The 17350-nt window shown below is 41.5% G+C and overlaps 2 protein-coding genes across 2 annotated transcripts in view; one reads left to right on the top strand and one right to left on the bottom strand.

Moving 5' to 3' along the window:
* The window catches only part of LOC118405614 (protein PTHB1-like), a gene marked incomplete in the record, with an annotated part of 33955 nt that extends 28069 nt beyond the window's left edge, over positions 1-5886 (bottom strand). Inside the window, 6 exon segments of the mRNA XM_035805166.1 lie at positions 191-365; positions 2329-2442; positions 3594-3658; positions 4218-4365; positions 4710-4863; positions 5692-5886. Of these exon segments, the coding sequence (XP_035661059.1) occupies positions 191-365; positions 2329-2442; positions 3594-3658; positions 4218-4365; positions 4710-4818 (611 nt within the window).
* Positions 5887-6152: 266 nt separating this feature from the next.
* LOC118405616 (signal recognition particle subunit SRP68-like) lies at positions 6153-15042 on the top strand. The gene is made up of 8 exons (XM_035805167.1): positions 6153-6379; positions 7184-7352; positions 8007-8117; positions 9459-9737; positions 10200-10313; positions 11265-11384; positions 11958-12126; positions 13610-15042. The coding sequence occupies exons 1-8, from the start codon at positions 6210-6212 to the stop codon at positions 14209-14211; spliced, it is 1734 nt and encodes a 577-aa protein (XP_035661060.1). The 5' UTR covers positions 6153-6209; the 3' UTR covers positions 14212-15042.
* The last annotated feature ends 2308 nt before the right edge of the window (positions 15043-17350 follow it).

The raw sequence follows: 17350 nt of genomic DNA on the forward strand, positions 1-17350 counted from the left end.
TCTGTTCATTTTCTATTCATCCAAAATCCAGTCCAATAATTTTTTTCAGGTCCGTTTTTTCCAGACCATTCCAACAAGAAAAAAAAGGTTTTGTCGTGTACCGGTACCCTCTCCTACCAAGGAGATTCCTTTTTTCAACCTCCTTGCTCCTACTAGTGCTAGTATGCTGTGAGAGAATGTAAGGTCTTACTTATAACTCTCCACTTGTCGCAGTGCGGACACCGTTACGAAGGAGTCCGTTCTCGTGATGTACTTCAGCGGTCCCGGCAGGAGAAACCCCGGCAGGAAACGACTGAACGCGAAACTCTCCTGCTCAAAAATGGACAGCGTGCCGTCCATAGACTGGATACAGAGGAAATCCTTTCCTATAGGGAGATGTCAAAAATACTTCAGAAAATCAGACATATTGGTAAACATCAGGGCAAACATTTACTTTTGGGCCCAACTACCTTTCTGTACTAAATATTAATACTCAGGGCTTTAAATACTGGGTGCATGTGCAAAATTTGAGCTGTGCACTTGATGTTCTTTAGCTATAAAAATCATTTCATGAAGTATATCTATCTAGTTATCTTTGTTAATAAGAACAAAAGGAAGTAATAGTATTATGTTTTTCTGATATTGCATTTTATTTTTTTGGATGCACCAGTGCACCTAATCCATAAAAATGAATTTTGAGCCGTGAAGACAGTTATAATATACGAAGTTTTTCCACCAACGTGTTGTTGGCGTTTTTCTCGTCTCAGACTCTTTGCACTCTACCCTTCTCTACATCGTCATTTCTGTGCAGACTGAAAGAAAATATGGACTGATTTTACAAGTAGACCGTCCGTTCATGTATCTAATGTTATAGGCTCTTGAAATCCATGAACGCTTGTCTAATTTTCGTATTGCGCGGGCCAAAATTATCGGAATCGTATTTGCGTAAATTTTCCAAGATGGCGCCGCCTCACAAGATAAACAAGGTCAATAGGGGTCAGTGGACGACTCCATTTTTGCCAAGGTAAAATGTGGCAACAAGAATTCTGATTTATAGCACAAAATACGGTGATTATGGTATAAAAACGATAAGAATCAATTAAATCAACGTTATTTATGTAAGAACTAGACGAAGTTGGATTTTTGTCAAAGAAATAAGCCTACGTAGAGACAGTTTTATTTCGACGTGACCACCTTGGCATAATGGCGCATGCAGACAAGTCAAGCCAAGCCTTCCTGAACAACTGAAAGTTTTTGTGGCGTTTTGATGTTTAGAAATGATTATGAACTTGTGATCAGCAGTGATTGAACGTCTAATTTTTGCTGGCAACTAGCGGAATTTACATGATTTGTCTATTCGATTGGCAAAGTTGCCGGAGACTCGCGCTGTGACCCAAGCTCAGAAAAGGAAGATCGAGGAACAAAGGAAAATGGCGGCGGTGACTTCGTGTTCAGACAATTCTAACTGTATAAAAGACAAGAGAACCAAGCAAATGTCTGTCAGTTTTGACTCAGAAATACGATGTCGAAGGCTTCGACTCCCAAGGGACAGGCATTGACGTTGGTTATTCGGCGTTCCGAGAACGGCAAGTCCTCCCGTTAACTAGCGGCTGATTTCGGAGCAGGTGTCGGTCGGACTCAGATTAGTGTTAATGTCTAATAATAGTACACTGTCTTCTCTGTTGATAGCTAATGTCATGATTGACATACAGTTTGACTATACAGAAATAAGGGAGCAGCTACAGTGCTGTAGCAGTAGTAGTAATACAAATCTATTTGATTGAACTGTTTGTTTTAAACTCATAATTAGTTTAAATGTATAACCTTAATTTAATAATATGTCAATAAATACTCAGTATCTCAGTGGAAGCTGAATGCCTTGTCACTTATTGCTTGTGGTGAAATGTACTAGTACCTTTTTGGCTGTACTGCCCATAGGGGCCACCTGCCCATAGGGGCCAAATTTGTTCAGTCCCTTGAGTGACCCCTATAGACAGGTTTCACTGTACATGTAAGTAGTATGTGGACTTTATTTGGCGTTGAATAGCTGAGTGACTAGGCTAGAGGACACAAAATGGACAGGGCACTGGTATTCCTAACTTGTGTCCATGGGAAAAGCACTTATCATAACTTTCCTCAGTCCAGCCTGCCAGGTGTAAAAATAGGCACCTGACTTCGGTTGGGGAGGAGAGGGATGGGCTCCACCTTCCAATACAGTGCCCTAGACACAGTGGATAACAACCCACTGACCTTCTACCTCAAAAAGGCTATGGAACTACCTTTACCTTTCTATCTAAACAAGGATATTTGTTATACTATGACAGACACTATGGCAGACTTTATACTGACCTTTGACCCCACCAAACGGTCCGTACGCCATGTTGCAGGCCGTTCTCTGTAGGTTGTGTTCATACATCATGTTCAGCTGGTGGTGGCTGCCGTGTTCAACTGCACCTGACACAACTGTACAGGGAAATAGACTCGTGTTTAGGAGAATATGCAAAATTACCTGACACCTGTTTCATTTACTCCTCTGGGTCTGAGTCAGGGTTGCGTAAGCATTTCACTTGCAAAAAAACGTATGTTTTCTCATGGTGATTGGAGCATTTATCATAAAATTACAGAGTCAAACCTGCCCGAGCGACCACCTGTTCTCAGCGACCACCTGGCCATTTCGACCGCTTTTTCTCAGTCCCGATTTTTTTTCCCATTGACTTAAGCATTAAGCGACCTTTTCTCAACGACCACTTGGCCAACGCGACCGCGACCGGCCCAAATTGGGACCCATAACGACCGCATCATTTTCAAAATTGAGGTTTTCATCGATTTTTGATGATAACTAGCGCGATTTTGTGCCGAAATCGTTGTAAGAAAATCCGAATTTATAATTAGTTGTTATAGAATTTTTAAAAAATCTATATCATAATAAAGTGAACGAATGCTGAAACGTATATAGCCTCATACTTTTTTAAGAAAGATCTGTGTAGCTCATACCTTTTTAAGGAAGATCTGTACGTGTGAGTGCTTTTGTCCAACTGTACTGTATACATTCACCCGTGGGTAAGTACGCTATCGGGACGTACCGGGCATCGAATTCGAAAGGTGCACCGTAGTTATTTCAGATCAAGAACATAGCGACGCATAAAGGCTTTTTTGCATCAAATCGACAGCATCAAAGTTCCCTTACTGTCTAAAACGGTAGTGTACAAATACTTGAGCTTTAAAACACTGTATCGTATAAAAACTCGATAAAAGCTTGGGGTTAAATTTACAATTTACAGTGTGCGTGTTGTATTTGACATTAAAGACCTCGCTTCTTTGCGTGCGTGCAGTGTGCTTGCTTTTGCCATTAAACACAACGGAAACCATTTATACTTTGCATCAGGCATGTTTTGAGTCGATACTCTTCTCAGCGACCACCTGTCCAAATCGACCGCTTTTGTCCGGTCCCCCGGGTGGTCGTCTTGGGCAGGTTTGACAACAAATGCTTCTAATAGGCATCCCTGTGAATGGACTATACATTTGTATTAATCCTTGCTGCATTGTAAGTTCTAGACCTTGCAACTAAAAACTAATTTACAAACTTAGCGATCAAAATTTTCATGGAAACTCACGTGATATCCCGTACACTGCCACTTTTCTGGGATGCAACACAGCCAAGTGGAGAGCCTCTGTGCCTCTGGAATATACAAGTAATAATATAACTAATATACGTGTATTCACGTCTTTTCTTGTAATACATTATTTGTCAATGAAGGTACGGCATCCAGGTACATAGTTGTACATTCACAGTCAATGATGAAAGACAGATATATTGGACACTAGTGCCTGAAACTTCTGGCTTCTTCAAGATCTTATCTAGCTCTTTGGTTATCATGTTTACCTTCACAGAATGGAAACATTTTTTTTCTTCCTCATCTTCTTCTGTTCCAAACACATAGCTAATAAGGTCAATTACCTGGACCAAATAGCTGTTACCATAAGCATTGTTACTGGTTATTAACAAACACCCTGTTGTGTTCAATCAATAACATGATAATGTAGCAAGTGGCAGGACAGAGCTGGAGGGGCTGGTCACCATATATCATGAATGTGTTTGAGTAAGCATAAACAGAGCAGTAGTTTGTAAGGCTAAACCATGTGAAGGTAAATATTATGTATTTGCCTGCAAATGTTGCCTTACAAGATTTTTTTTCCAATTTCTCTCCCCTAAATGATTGAAATGGACTATTCCTTACGAGACGAATCTGCCTGCCTCCAGTTGCAGGATGGGACTGTTCAGCTGCACCTCCATCAGCAGGTCCTCCGGCTTGAACCCCTCCCCCTTCCCGGGGCGTGGCAGGTACGCCCGCAGCACGCCCGCATAACTGCCAATCAAAACCTTGTCTGGAATAACAAACAAATCCAAGACATTAGTATTCGCATGAAGGAAGTTTTTCTTTTGTTGGTACAAAAAACATTGAAAAGAAGATTTAATTACTGATGTAACACAGATGGAATTGACTTAATATTATGCCTGGGCTATGATAATGTTTGATACAGTTTTTCTAGACCAACTGATAACTTGGTTCATCGCATGAGGTTCTATCTAGCTCGCTTCCGTCGGATAATTTGAACGCACTTATTGTGTGCCAGATGTGCCATTGTCACGAATTTGAATTATGTCCATTAGCTCCTGTTTGCATGCATTAAAGTCCTTTAAGCACGAAGTCTACGCTGAAAGACCATACCGTGGCCAGTGGTACTGTTGTCGATATTGGCGACACACAGACAGCCCTGGTCGAACGTCTCCTCCTGACATTGTGCCGACCACCAGTCTCGTGTCTTAAACAGCGACATGACGCTCCCTCAACGGTATCAGGCGACACAGTCAGGAACAGGCTGCTAGGAAGGATGTAGTAGAAAAAAGATTGTCAAAAATTTTTTGGTTGAGCATAGACATGATAGAGCTGTGTACCTAAACTAAAGGCACTTCCTTAAACACGGGCCCCCATTTTACATCCCTTCTGAAAGACGGCTGCAGCCCAAACCGAGATGCCTTTTCCAGGATTGAACCGGGGTCTCCCAGTTACCAACTAACCAGGAGCTCAACTGTGGGGCTGCTACCAGTTGAGCTACAGGATCATTTCTAGGAGGTACTTTAGTAGGAAACCTTATGCATGAGGTCCCATGTTTGAGGACAGCCACACATCAAGCACGTTAAAGAACCCACCGCACTTCACACTTATCAAAAACAGTACAGGTCCTACCCAGTGTGTCTTACAGTGTGGTCTTTAAATATGTAATAACACTGCTTACTGTACAAAACTGGTGTTAGTACAAAAGTCTCACCATTCAACAGTGCCAATTAAGGCTGGCAAGTTCAAGTTACTTACCTAGAAAAAACATAGCAAGGCGTTATTGGACTACTCTATCAATTGATACTCTATTATTACATTCATGTACTAGTAAATCTATCATTATTGAGACTGACATGACATTGTTGTCATTAGAGATTACCATGACAACGTGTTTACGTACGATCTGATCATTTGGTCGACATTGCAAATATTTCAACAACATTGTCGGAAAGTAGCACACACAAGGATTGATGCTGTTAATGCACACGTATGCATAAAATGCGATTTTAAGTCGACGATCATGAAACAAAAGCCTAAAGAAAGCACGCCCCCCTCCCCCTCACAATCAGCGATATCTCCAACTTCCACCGACCTTTAACTGCACAGTGCGTCCAACAATCACAGCATAATTCGGGCTTCAGAAAGATCCCTGGGTCTGCCTTTGAACAGTTGTTAAAGATCGCAGATCAGAACTTCTTCAAAATGGATATTCGACAAAAACACCTGTTTTCCGATGCAGAGTTTCCTTCCCGCTGGAAAAATTTCTTTGAAGCGCAGGCGCACAAGTGGTAATGCAACAGCGACCTCTAGCGAGATTTTTATGAAAACATATTTTTTAGCAGCCATGGCAGCAGGGAGTAGGGACAAGTTTGGCAACCTTTAAAGTATACTTTGCTTTAATGTTTTTAAGACACAAAATTCTCCGATTTGAGAAGATTTTTCTTATTTTTTACGTTATTTGATAAGTCGAGCGCAAGTAAAACGTAATTTTCCCACGTTACATGTAGACCCTAAATATTCCGCTAGGTGTCGCTGCTGCACTGTCATCTCCGCGGAGACTGCAGTTTGCCTCTGTCGTCAGCAGCTTCGTCTGCACACCACCGTGTCAGCATGGCGGCAGAGAAAAACCAAACTTCGGGAGACCAAAATTCGGACGTTTTACCGCAAGAGGGGACGGAGGACGAGCAAAACAAGGTGGTTCTGACCCTAGAGATCCTGCAGACGATAAAAGATGCGCAGCAAACCCACGGACTGAGGCATGGGGACTACCAACGCTACAGGTAAAGTCTGCGGGTGGGGAGGGGGGCGGCTTCCATATGGAAATTATAGTAGAACTAGAAATTCACTTTTGAGCGTCTACATAAAGTTAATTCCAAGGATAGAAATCTGTTGTATGGTTTTTGTAGCATAGAAACTGTACTAAATGTATCTAAAGCTTAGAAGGTTGTATTAAACTGTTTTCAGCATGTGCAAATGATTATTTTATGGTGCAAATTTTATTAAAGTTGTCTACGTGGTCATCATAATTTAGTAAAATTTTAATCGGAAAGCAAAAAAAGGTTTATCGTCCGTTACGGTTGAAGACCACAGGTCAGGTTATTTCAATCTTCTTTTTACAGCATTGTCATTTTCTAGCATTGTTCGTCTAGTTTTGTTTCAAGCACTGTATGATCAAAAAAGAAAAATGAAAGAAGACAGCTGTGTGGATTTGAGTAAGTCACAAATAATAATTCATAATTAAGACCTTATTAAGAGTTATTGTTATATAATGTTTAAGGCCCTTAACTTTTATTGTAAGCTGTCTCTTGATTGGATGTCCGAATATTCCTTTGCCAATTAAACTTTAAAATCTATTTAGGGGTATCTTATTATTTAGTAGATTGACTAGTAATATCATGATTACAAAATCAATTACTTTACGGTATAGAAATAAATGGTTTGTCATGTTAAAGGCCGGTTATATCAGCTATAACGTTAACGATACTGTAGTGTAGATGTGAATGAAAATATAATGTCTTCCCAGATGTATGCCAATTCTTTCCAGCCTGTTAGTAGTGATGTAATTTTCCTATATCCAATCACAGGGGATATTGCGCCCGCCGTCTGCGGAGGCTTAGGAAGGGGCTCCACTTCACGTGCGGAAATCGACACAAGTTCCAGCGGAAGCCAATCACAGAGGAGCTCCTGTCAGAGCAGCGGTTCCTCCTGATGCCCCTGATGGAGGCTGAGAGGGCCTGGAGCTATGCTATGCAGGTCAGGGAGAGAGAGAGGGAATGAATGAATGATTGAATGAATGAAAGATAAAGATATGTAAAGCATATTTGTGGTTGTAAACAAAAGAAGAAATGAACATACATTAAAGGAATGAAATTATGTGTGCATTTGAATGACTGGATGAATTAGGAAGGCAACATTTCCACAAAATTTCAGAATGTTTTCCCTGTAGCCTTTTGTCAAGCTACTCACACACATTACTTTTTTTATAGTATTGTATGCGAGTAAACAAAAAACAAAAATAAACACCCTGATAGTGATTGGTTCCTGACAGAAGAAGAAAAGATAAAGAGAACACAACAGCAAAAACAAAAATACCAAAAAACATTATAAAAAAATGCATTGTATTACATTTTGCAGCCGAAAACTTGTAATGAACTTAATACATTCAAATCTGTACAAGTGACCACCTATACACAAGGATTATGACAACTTATTGGTGGTCCCTTTGAAAAGTTTGATAATTTTTCCCATCAACACAAGCATGAAGAATCTTGTCTATAGTGACCACCTGTCCACATAGACCAGATTTTATTGTTCTTCTTAGACAGTTGATTGTAAAAGTTATCAACACTATAAAAGTACTTCATTAGACTGTATTTAAAACAGTTTTCCTGGTGCTGTTTTCCCCAGTTGAAACAAGAAGCGAACACAGAACACAGGAAACAGTTCCACATGGTGAGCCGTATGAAGAAAGCTGCCGGACACGCCGCAACACTGGCCAGGCTATGTGACTCTGACAAGGTGGGGTTTGTACTAGTTTGTGAAACTATTTCTTGACATTAATATCACATTTTTATAACACTAGTCAATGACAGGATAGAGATTTATGTATAAAACCCTGTACATGGACCAGCGCAGGTTAGGTGCAGGTAGACAACAGAAATACCTGCACAGCTCCAATTTTACATGCACTAACCTGCATATGCAGGTGGTATTTCGAGCCCTGTAATTTTAAAACCACCACGAACATTTCTGCATTTACAGTAGATGCCTACATTATATCATCATCTTATATTCCATTCTGTACAATGTATAGTACTTTAATGTACAATGTAGAGTTCAAACAAGAGGGTAGACAAGGAGAATTTTCTCAGTAGTTTTGAGTTCATGTTGAAGCAGTTAGGCCATGTTGATTTGATTATATGGATGACATCCTCCGGGAACCCCAAAACTGATGCGAGCGAGCGAATAAAAAAAAAGTTGCCTTCAGTATGAAATCGAAGTGGCCAGGAAGGTTAAACATAGGACTAAACACACATAGTATGGTATAACAATAGTTAGGTGTAGGGACCAGTACATCATACAGGTGCAAAATATTTTTTCTTCTTGGACCAATCCGAAAAAAACAGACCTGGAAAAAAAACAGAGGAACAGGTTCCGCTATTACAAAATTGACACACTATGTCGGCAGGCATTTGGGGTCTCACCGGGGGACCAAGAAGACAACAAGAGCGAAGTCAAGTAGAGTTTATAGTCAATTGCACCAAGTTTCTACAGTCAAAGGTACAGAGACAGTTAGCCTTTATTACATGGAGATGGGATTTTAAAATGCAGTGGGAGTCCAATAATCCACCAAACAGATTCCTTTGTAGCAAAATTGACCAATTACCATTGTTTTGAGTATTGCCAGTTCTCAAGTTTCCACAGACAATCAGGTCCAGGTTCATGTCCGGACCTGGAAATGATCCTCTGGACCTGAATTTTCTGTACTGATACCTCCCCCAACCAACAATAGATTTTTTTCTTTCTATCCTTTCACATCTTATTCTTTGACTTTAGATTCATTTTGGCATTCTATGGCATTAGTTATCTGTTTTCTGATACTTTTTTTTCAATCTACTGAACATTTGGGCTCATTTTACAGCTGCTTTGCACAATTTATTGTGTGGTCGAAAACTTTTTTTTTTTGGAAATGGCCGAAAATTGGTGCGAGCGCGGATGTCATCCATATAATCAAATCAACATGGCCTTACCACAAAAAATGTGAACAAAAAGCCTCCACGAACATTCTGCAATTAGTTACAGTATTTGACAAGGATGTTAGTTAATGACTTTCATAACATTAACTTGTATTTCTCCCAGGTTGATGCGAGGACCAAGCTGGAAGCCCAGGCCTACAGTGCGTGGATGCAGGGGTCACTAGAGTTCGAGGTCCAGCTCTGGGAGGCCGCGCTTAACCACTTCAACGAAGCCAAGACGATCTACGAGAAACTGAGCAGCGCCCTGCCGGAGGACGCGAGGATGGTGTACGACCTCAGGGTGGAGGACATCAAGCCCAGTATACGATATTGCGCGTACAACATCGGAGACCAGTCCGCCATGGAGGACCTGCTACAGATGAGGGTCAAGTCAGGAGCACAGGTCGGTTAAGTTTTAAATTTGCAGAGCAAAAGGTCAGAAGTCAAAAGAACAGTTACTACTGTAAATTGATTAATTTTTGCCGGGATTCAGTTTCGAGGCAGGAGGGGAAAATTGACCACTGTGAATGTTTCAGGATTTTTCTGAAATATCTTTTACTACATTGTCTTTAACAGGAGAAAAGTAGTTTTTAGAAGCAACTTTTTCCTAGATTTATGTTTATTTAAGTGTTTTTCTGACACTCTATCATAACTATACTCTTTTATGCATTTATTTAGGTTTAATTATTCAGGCAAAAGTAGTTCTAATGTGCCTGAACCATTTTACGGGTTAAATTTTGCTCTATCTTGATGCCATTTTGAAGCCTACAAAAGTAGTATCTCTCTCTCGGCTTGGCTTCGCGAATACAAAAGTAGTGTACTAGTAAAAAATCACCTATCCCATGATCCCCTGTTGTATGTGCAGGGCATGCTGGGAGATAAGCTGGATGAGCTGGTTGCCCAGACGAGGGAGAAGCAGGCAGCGACCATCAGTGAGGTCACCTGGCAGGGCAGGACTGTGTCTGTCAAACAGGAACAGGTAAAACTGCACTAAAGAATCAGTCATGACACCTTAAAGTAATTTTTGGGTCTCAAGATAGCATAGTTTTTAAAAAGTCATTCCCGCACCAGATGGTGTATTGGATGACTCACATCTCTGTTTCATTAGCCCTTTGGCCACACAAGTTTGGCACAATCACTACAGCAGGGGGCTTGTCCATTGGTAATGGTGTGTGTTTCTACTACCATACTCTTTCCCAAATGCTGAGTGTAAGCAGAAGCAGAGATTTTTAACATTTCTCGCATGACTCGCCCGGTTTCGAATTCACAACCTACCGAATGCAAGACAAACACTCTACCCACTTGACCATGCACTGGTCAATGGAGAAATGGAAACAAGGGCTGGCAGAAAAAACTGACAATGGTCTCTCCTTGAAACCATGTTTACAAAGTACTGACTTTATCATCAACTTTTTTCAATCTCCCAGTGTGTCTTTTTAAAAAAAAAAACAAGAAATCTAATTTTTGCAGTTGTTCCCAGTATTTTTTTCAACTAGGTTTTTATGTACTGTAAATGCATTTAAGTTCGCGGGGATTTAATTTCGCGATAGCGGAAACATGGACTTTTCGCGGTGGTTTTAATTTCGCGGTAGCACCATGCACTGTAGTCTCTAGTTAAGGAAAAATGTTCGCGGTGGTTTTAAATTTGCGGTGAAGCGGCCGCCGCGAAAACCGCGAACATTAATCCACCGCGAACATTTCTGCATTTACAGTATCTTAACAAGAAGAATTCCACATACCTCCAAGCTGCACCAACAGTCTGGTCTCTCACAAGAGTTGTATAGGGTCTCACATGGAAGTTTGTATGTCTGTAGGTGCGACTGTTCCTGCTGAGTTACCAGGAGAGTTCCACAGACCTCCAGGCGGCACCAACTGTCTGGTCTCTCACAAGAGTTTTTATAGGGTCTCACATGGATGTTTGTGTGTGTAGGTGCGACTGTTCCTGTTGAGTTACCAGGAGAGTTCCACAGACCTCCAGGCTGCACCTGACACCAACAGTAAACTGGAGGTGTATGAGAAGCTACTGATGGACTGCAAGGATGCCATGCAGGTGGGCAAGACTTTCTTTGATTCATTGATCAGCTTGGCTATGTTTACCTTCACAGAAAGGAAACTTATTTCTTTTTGCTTCTTTTTTGTCTTCTTCCTTTTCTTCTTCTCCAAACAAAAAGGTCAATGTCCTGGACCAAATGGGTAACTATAGAGGTACGTAGCTGACACCCTGTGGTGGTCAGTTACTTTGTGTAGCAAGTGGTAGGACAGAGGGGCTGGTCACCAGACTCGCCATACATAAGAATAAACAGTGCAGTAGTTTGTTAGGCTAAACCATGTGAAAGTGAACATTGTGTATTTGCTTGCAAGTGTTACCTTGCTACATGTAGTTGTATACATGTAACCTACTTTTAGAACATAACTGAGTATCTATATATTGTCACATGTTAATGAATTGGTAGCATCAATGTAATACAGTTACTACCCGAAACAACAGCATTTTCCAGGGATTAAAATAAGAGACTCAGAGAATATTTTATTTGTAACATATGCCGATTTTGTGTCACAACTTCATGCCAGAGCGCATGTTATGGAGTTGATATAAACACCTTTGTCCGCCATGTTTGCGCAGGTTCTACGCGGAGAGCTGCGTGAGGACCCGTCAGCCCGTGCTGCGCAGGCGGAGGGGAAGACATCCCAGCTGGCCCACCTGCTGACGTACCTGACCTACATCCGTAACACGATCACCATCCAGCGTAACCTCCTCATGGCAGACACGGTCAAGGCCTCGCTCAGTCCTGGTAAGTTACTGTAATGTACATCCGTAACACGATCACCATCCAGCGTAACCTCCTCATGGCGGACACAGTCAAGGCCTCGCTCAGTCCTGGTAAGTTACTGTAATGTACATCCGTAACACGATCACCATCCAGCGTAACCTCCTCATGGCAGACACAGTCAAGGCCTCTCTCAGTCCTGGTAAGTTACTGTAATGTACATCCGTAACACGATCACCATCCAGCGTAACCTCCTCATGGCGGACACAGTCAAGGCCTCGCTCAGTCCTGGTAAGTTACTGTAATGTACATCCGTAACACGATCACCATCCAGCGTAACCTCCTCATGGCGGACACTGTCAAGGCCTCGCTCAGTCCTGGTAAGTTACTGTAATGTACATCCGTAACACGATCACCATCCAGCGTAACCTCCTCATGGCGGACACGGTCAAGGCCTCGCTCAGTCCTGGTAAGTTACTGTAATGTACATCCGTAACACGATCACCATCCAGCGCAACCTCCTCATGGCGGACACAGTCAAGGCCTCGCTCAGTCCTGGTAAGTTACTGTAATGTACATCCGTAACACGATCACCATCCAGCGTAACCTCCTAATGGCCGACACGGTCAAGGCCTCGCTCAGTCCTGGTAAGTTACTGTAATGTACATCCGTAACACGATCACCATCCAGCGTAACCTCCTCATGGCCGACACGGTCAAGGCCTCGCTCAGTCCTGGTAAGTTACTGTAATGTACATCCGTAACACGATCACCATCCAGCGCAACCTCCTCATGGCCGACACGGTCAAGGCCTCGCTCAGTCCTGGTAAGTTACTGTAATGTACATCCGTAACACGATCACCATCCAGCGTAACCTCCTCATGGCCGACACGGTCAAGGCCTCGCTCAGTCCTGGTAAGTTAGTAACAAGTAGTTTTTAGCTGCCTAGTTTTTGACAGGCCTTTACCCTATCACAAAAGTTGGCAACTTACTGATTTTCTACCCAAACATCTGCTTAGAAATTACATCTAAATCATCTCAAACCCAAGTATTTGGTTAATCTGAAGTCGCCTTGAGTTTGGTAATAACTTGGTTTGTTGGCAAAAGTAAAGCACAAAGATTCACATGGGAAACTCCTATTTTTGCTCTAGACCTTTGTTTCCCCACTTCATATGCCTATTAAGTAATACTGACAAATTCATTTTTCTAATGAATTTAGATAAATCTCTGATTGTAAAACATATCTGTTCCGACATTTTCAATATCGCAAAGAAAAGAAAACAAGTTGAATTCACTTACATGTAGAACATAATTCTTGTGTTGTTTGACATCGTAAATATTTTATATATTTATCAACTATCATTTTGTTGCGACCTGTACTTTATCAAGTGGGTATATATGTACAATAAAGGTCTTCATTCATTCATTCAAAGTCCTAAGTCAGAAGGTAGACGCACCTAAGCTAGTACTGTGCTAAATCTCATCAGCTCATGTGTGTGTTATTTCAGGTGCAGCTGTGGACGGCCGGCGGGCAGCAAAACCACAGGACCTGGTACGACTCTACGACATCATCCTCCAGAACGTGGAGGAGCTACGACAACTCCCCGGTATCCAGGACGACGCAACGATGGCGCAAAACCTCGAAGCTCAGAGCGACGCCTGCAAAGCCTACCGTAGTTTCTACATCGCTAAGTCGTACGCCGTCAGCCAAAAGTGGAAGGAAGCGGTGGCGTTGTACGACCAGGCTCTCGTGCAGGGGAAGACGGCGCTCGGGTTGTACGCAAGTCTACCGGATTCCGCCGACAGAATAGCCGAGCTGGAGGGACTGGTGGCGGAAGTTCACGCCAACAAATCGTCTTCTCACGCCTCATGTATTCTGGACTCGCCGACCTCACCGGACGAACAGGACTTAACGCTAAACGACACCGGCGCCAATATGGTCACCTTCCCGCCCAACTTCCAACCAATCCCCTGCAAGCCGCTCTTCTTCGATCTGGCGCTAAATCACGTGGAGTTCCCGTCGTTACAGGACCGACTCGCCGAGCAGAAAAAGGGCGGGGGGATAGCAAATATGGTCAAAGGATGGTTCTGGGGAGGGGGTAATAAATAAGGGGGGTCTAAAAATAAAGGGGGGTAGAAATAAAAGGTCACCATGTTATTTGTCCACATCTAATAATTTGGCTGAAACAAATTTACTGGAATGATTTTGGAGATTGAAAAAGTAAGGACAGTGAATTGCCTGACATCATTTATAATCTTCACGTCCAGTATGAAGGACATGGAAACAAATTTGCCAGTGACAAAAGGAAAGATGTACCATTTCCTTTTTCATGTAGAGTGGCAAGAACCTCATTTGTGGTCCGAAGACAGATAGAGCATTTATAAACATTGTTGTATTGCTACAGAAACAGCCTTAGCAACCCATTCTCAGGGACCATCATGGCCCAACAGACTATCTACATGCACAAAGTCTTACCAGTGTAGAGGTTTGTCAATTAAAATGTACCAGAAAATGTATACTGTAATTCTCAAACGTATGTCCATTATTTCCAAGACCTGTCAAATAATTTTTCTTATTTAACATAAACTATGTTATAAACTGATTTTGTAAGCTCAAATCATTTGGAAAAATTATGTTATGGGCCCTTCAAATTCAAAGCCCATTTTTAGTACTAGTATACTACCGTCCATGCAAGGATAAAAGATAAAAGATGTATGTAAGAAGCGATCCATTCCCTGCTTTGATATGCGAAGGTACACGGATAACAATATGGGGTTCAATTGTTGTTTTTTTGTAATTATGTAATAATGTTACAGTAATGAAAGCAGAAAGCAAGCAATGAAACACATTTAATCTGATATATGCCTATGTAGAGTTATGAATTCATTTTGAAATGTTATCAAAACATTTTTCATGCCAATAAAAGGTGTATAATTGGCACTGGTAGCATTCTTCTTTTGATGTATCAAGTTCTGGACATGCTATGGACGTGCTCTTGGTGCAGAGAGTAAGTGCTGTAGGTTTGGGCCCCCTAGCGGCTTTTTGGGGAACAGAAATCAGTTTTGTTGAATATCAGATTTTTGTGGTTGCCTATCCTGTGCTGCACAATCAAGACTTAGTGGGTCACATACATATACTTAACATGCATTATGATGGTCAGTCTCTTCAATTAGAGCAGAGACCTGGTATTAAAGCCGTGTTGGCCTTCTGTGTCACAGTGTGGTCTCCATCTGTACTGGTCAGCAGTGGTCAGTTCTACTGGTCAGTTCTACTGGTCTCAGGTAAGCAATTTTTCTATGTACTTGTATCCATGATATGGTCACAAGAAGTCTCCTATTTTGTCCCTGTAGCTCAACTGGTAGCAGCCTCATAGTTAAGCTCCTTGTTGCAATTACTTGGAGACCTTAGGTCGAAGACAGGGAAGGGCATTCTGCTTAATGGGCTGCACCCGTCTTTCGGTTGGGATGTAAAATGGGGTCCAGTGTTTGAGGAGGTGCTTCAAGCAACAGATTGGTGCCCACTAGCTATAATGATAATACAAGTTGCAATTTTAGATGTGTCTCTGACTTGAGGGACTGTCTTGACAAAATTGGCCACAGTTTTCAGTTATGGTAGTCACTCTAGACAGGATTAATATTCTTAAATGCTTAAGTCAATGGGAAAAATATCGGGCAAACAAAATGTGACCACAATGACCAAGTCTCAGTGGTTCAAACATAGAGATGACAATACCAGCAGTACAGGTTTGACAGTATTTTGCATTGTTACAGTTATTCAAATGTCTACTATGAATGCCCAACCTTTAATTTTTGTTCATTGACAAGGACAAATACAAGTATGCTATACCAAGACATAATATGTATGTTATATGTTTGAATGAACAGATTCGCCTTTTACAGAAAATGAGAAGAATTTGTCCAATGGTTGTACAATATACGAGATGAGTTAGCTGTCATAGTGTTACATTATACTATGAATTACAGCCACTTACTTCTCTGGTAAATTATTTGACCCATTTGGCAGAATTCCACTAATTTTTCCAGCAAGCCGACTCGTCCGGTACAAACTAGTGACATGACCTAGTTCCTTTGAACGGTGGTGACCTTGGTTGAAAGCGGTGTTTTTCACACGTTCTTCTGTTTGTGAGAAATATAAACACATTTTGCTCATTGACCTACATTGTAACATGTTTTACCAACAGTGATAACACCATAGCCCCATTCTGTCAATTAGTTTTGCAGAATCTGTGCTAATGAAAATGTGGGCAGCATTCACCATTTTACACTTAGGCCACAGCAAGTAAATTTTGTGGATGACGTCCTCTGCAGACTGCAAAAATAATGAGATGGGGCGAAAAAAGAAAATGGAAAAAATAATGCGATAGGGCGAAAAAAAATGGAAAAATAAACAAGATTTCAAAATTTTCAAAATAGACACAATAAACATTGTAACAAGAATTGAAGTGACAAAACATAGCATCACGACCAACAAGGCATTCATTCCTGTATTCAAGAAGTGAACTGGTGTAGTAAAAGTGACACTAGTTAGGTAGACAGGTAACTGCACTCATTGCTTCCATATTTGTCTCTTCTACAAGTACAGTCATTAGGTCACAACACAACATATTTGCCCATTTTGCTATTTTCTTGTTATGGTGACCATCTCCAAAGAAGAAAAAAATTGTGTGTGTTTTCTGAAACCAGGTGAAAAATGATGAGCGCCTGATGTCGTTTGTAAAATTTACTTGTGGCTTAGTGAAGAAGATTCCAAAATCAAAATTATGACCATTTCTTTCTCCTCAGATCCAACAGCTTCCTGTTACCATGGCAACCTGTATGCTAGTCTTGATGTCCTGTCTGTTTGGAATGGCTATTGCTGGTAAGATCCCCCCCTCTTCCCCTATGAATCCTTTCTCCTCCCTGAACATGTCCGGAACTGATCTTCTGTCCCTTCATCTCTACATATACAGACGCGATGTCAAGTAAAGTGTACCAGTGATTCAAAAAATGTCTTTTTCTTGTCTTCCCAAAGTTATCTGTGTTAAGTTCGAGAACCTTTGGATGGATTGTGATATTTGGCATTGCAAACGCGATGGTCAATGTTGATTTTGGGCCTCCTGTTGAGTGAAGTTGGTAATGCAGCAGTACCCTTAGTTTTGCATCCTTTGTCCTCGAAAAGCTGTGGTCTTGTGTTTTTTGACTGTTTGTTGCAATAGTAATGCACCATGAAAAATGGTCTATTCGAACGT

The sequence above is a fragment of the Branchiostoma floridae genome, chromosome 18 (assembly GCF_000003815.2).
Source record: "Branchiostoma floridae strain S238N-H82 chromosome 18, Bfl_VNyyK, whole genome shotgun sequence".
NCBI lineage: Eukaryota > Metazoa > Chordata > Leptocardii > Amphioxiformes > Branchiostomatidae > Branchiostoma > Branchiostoma floridae.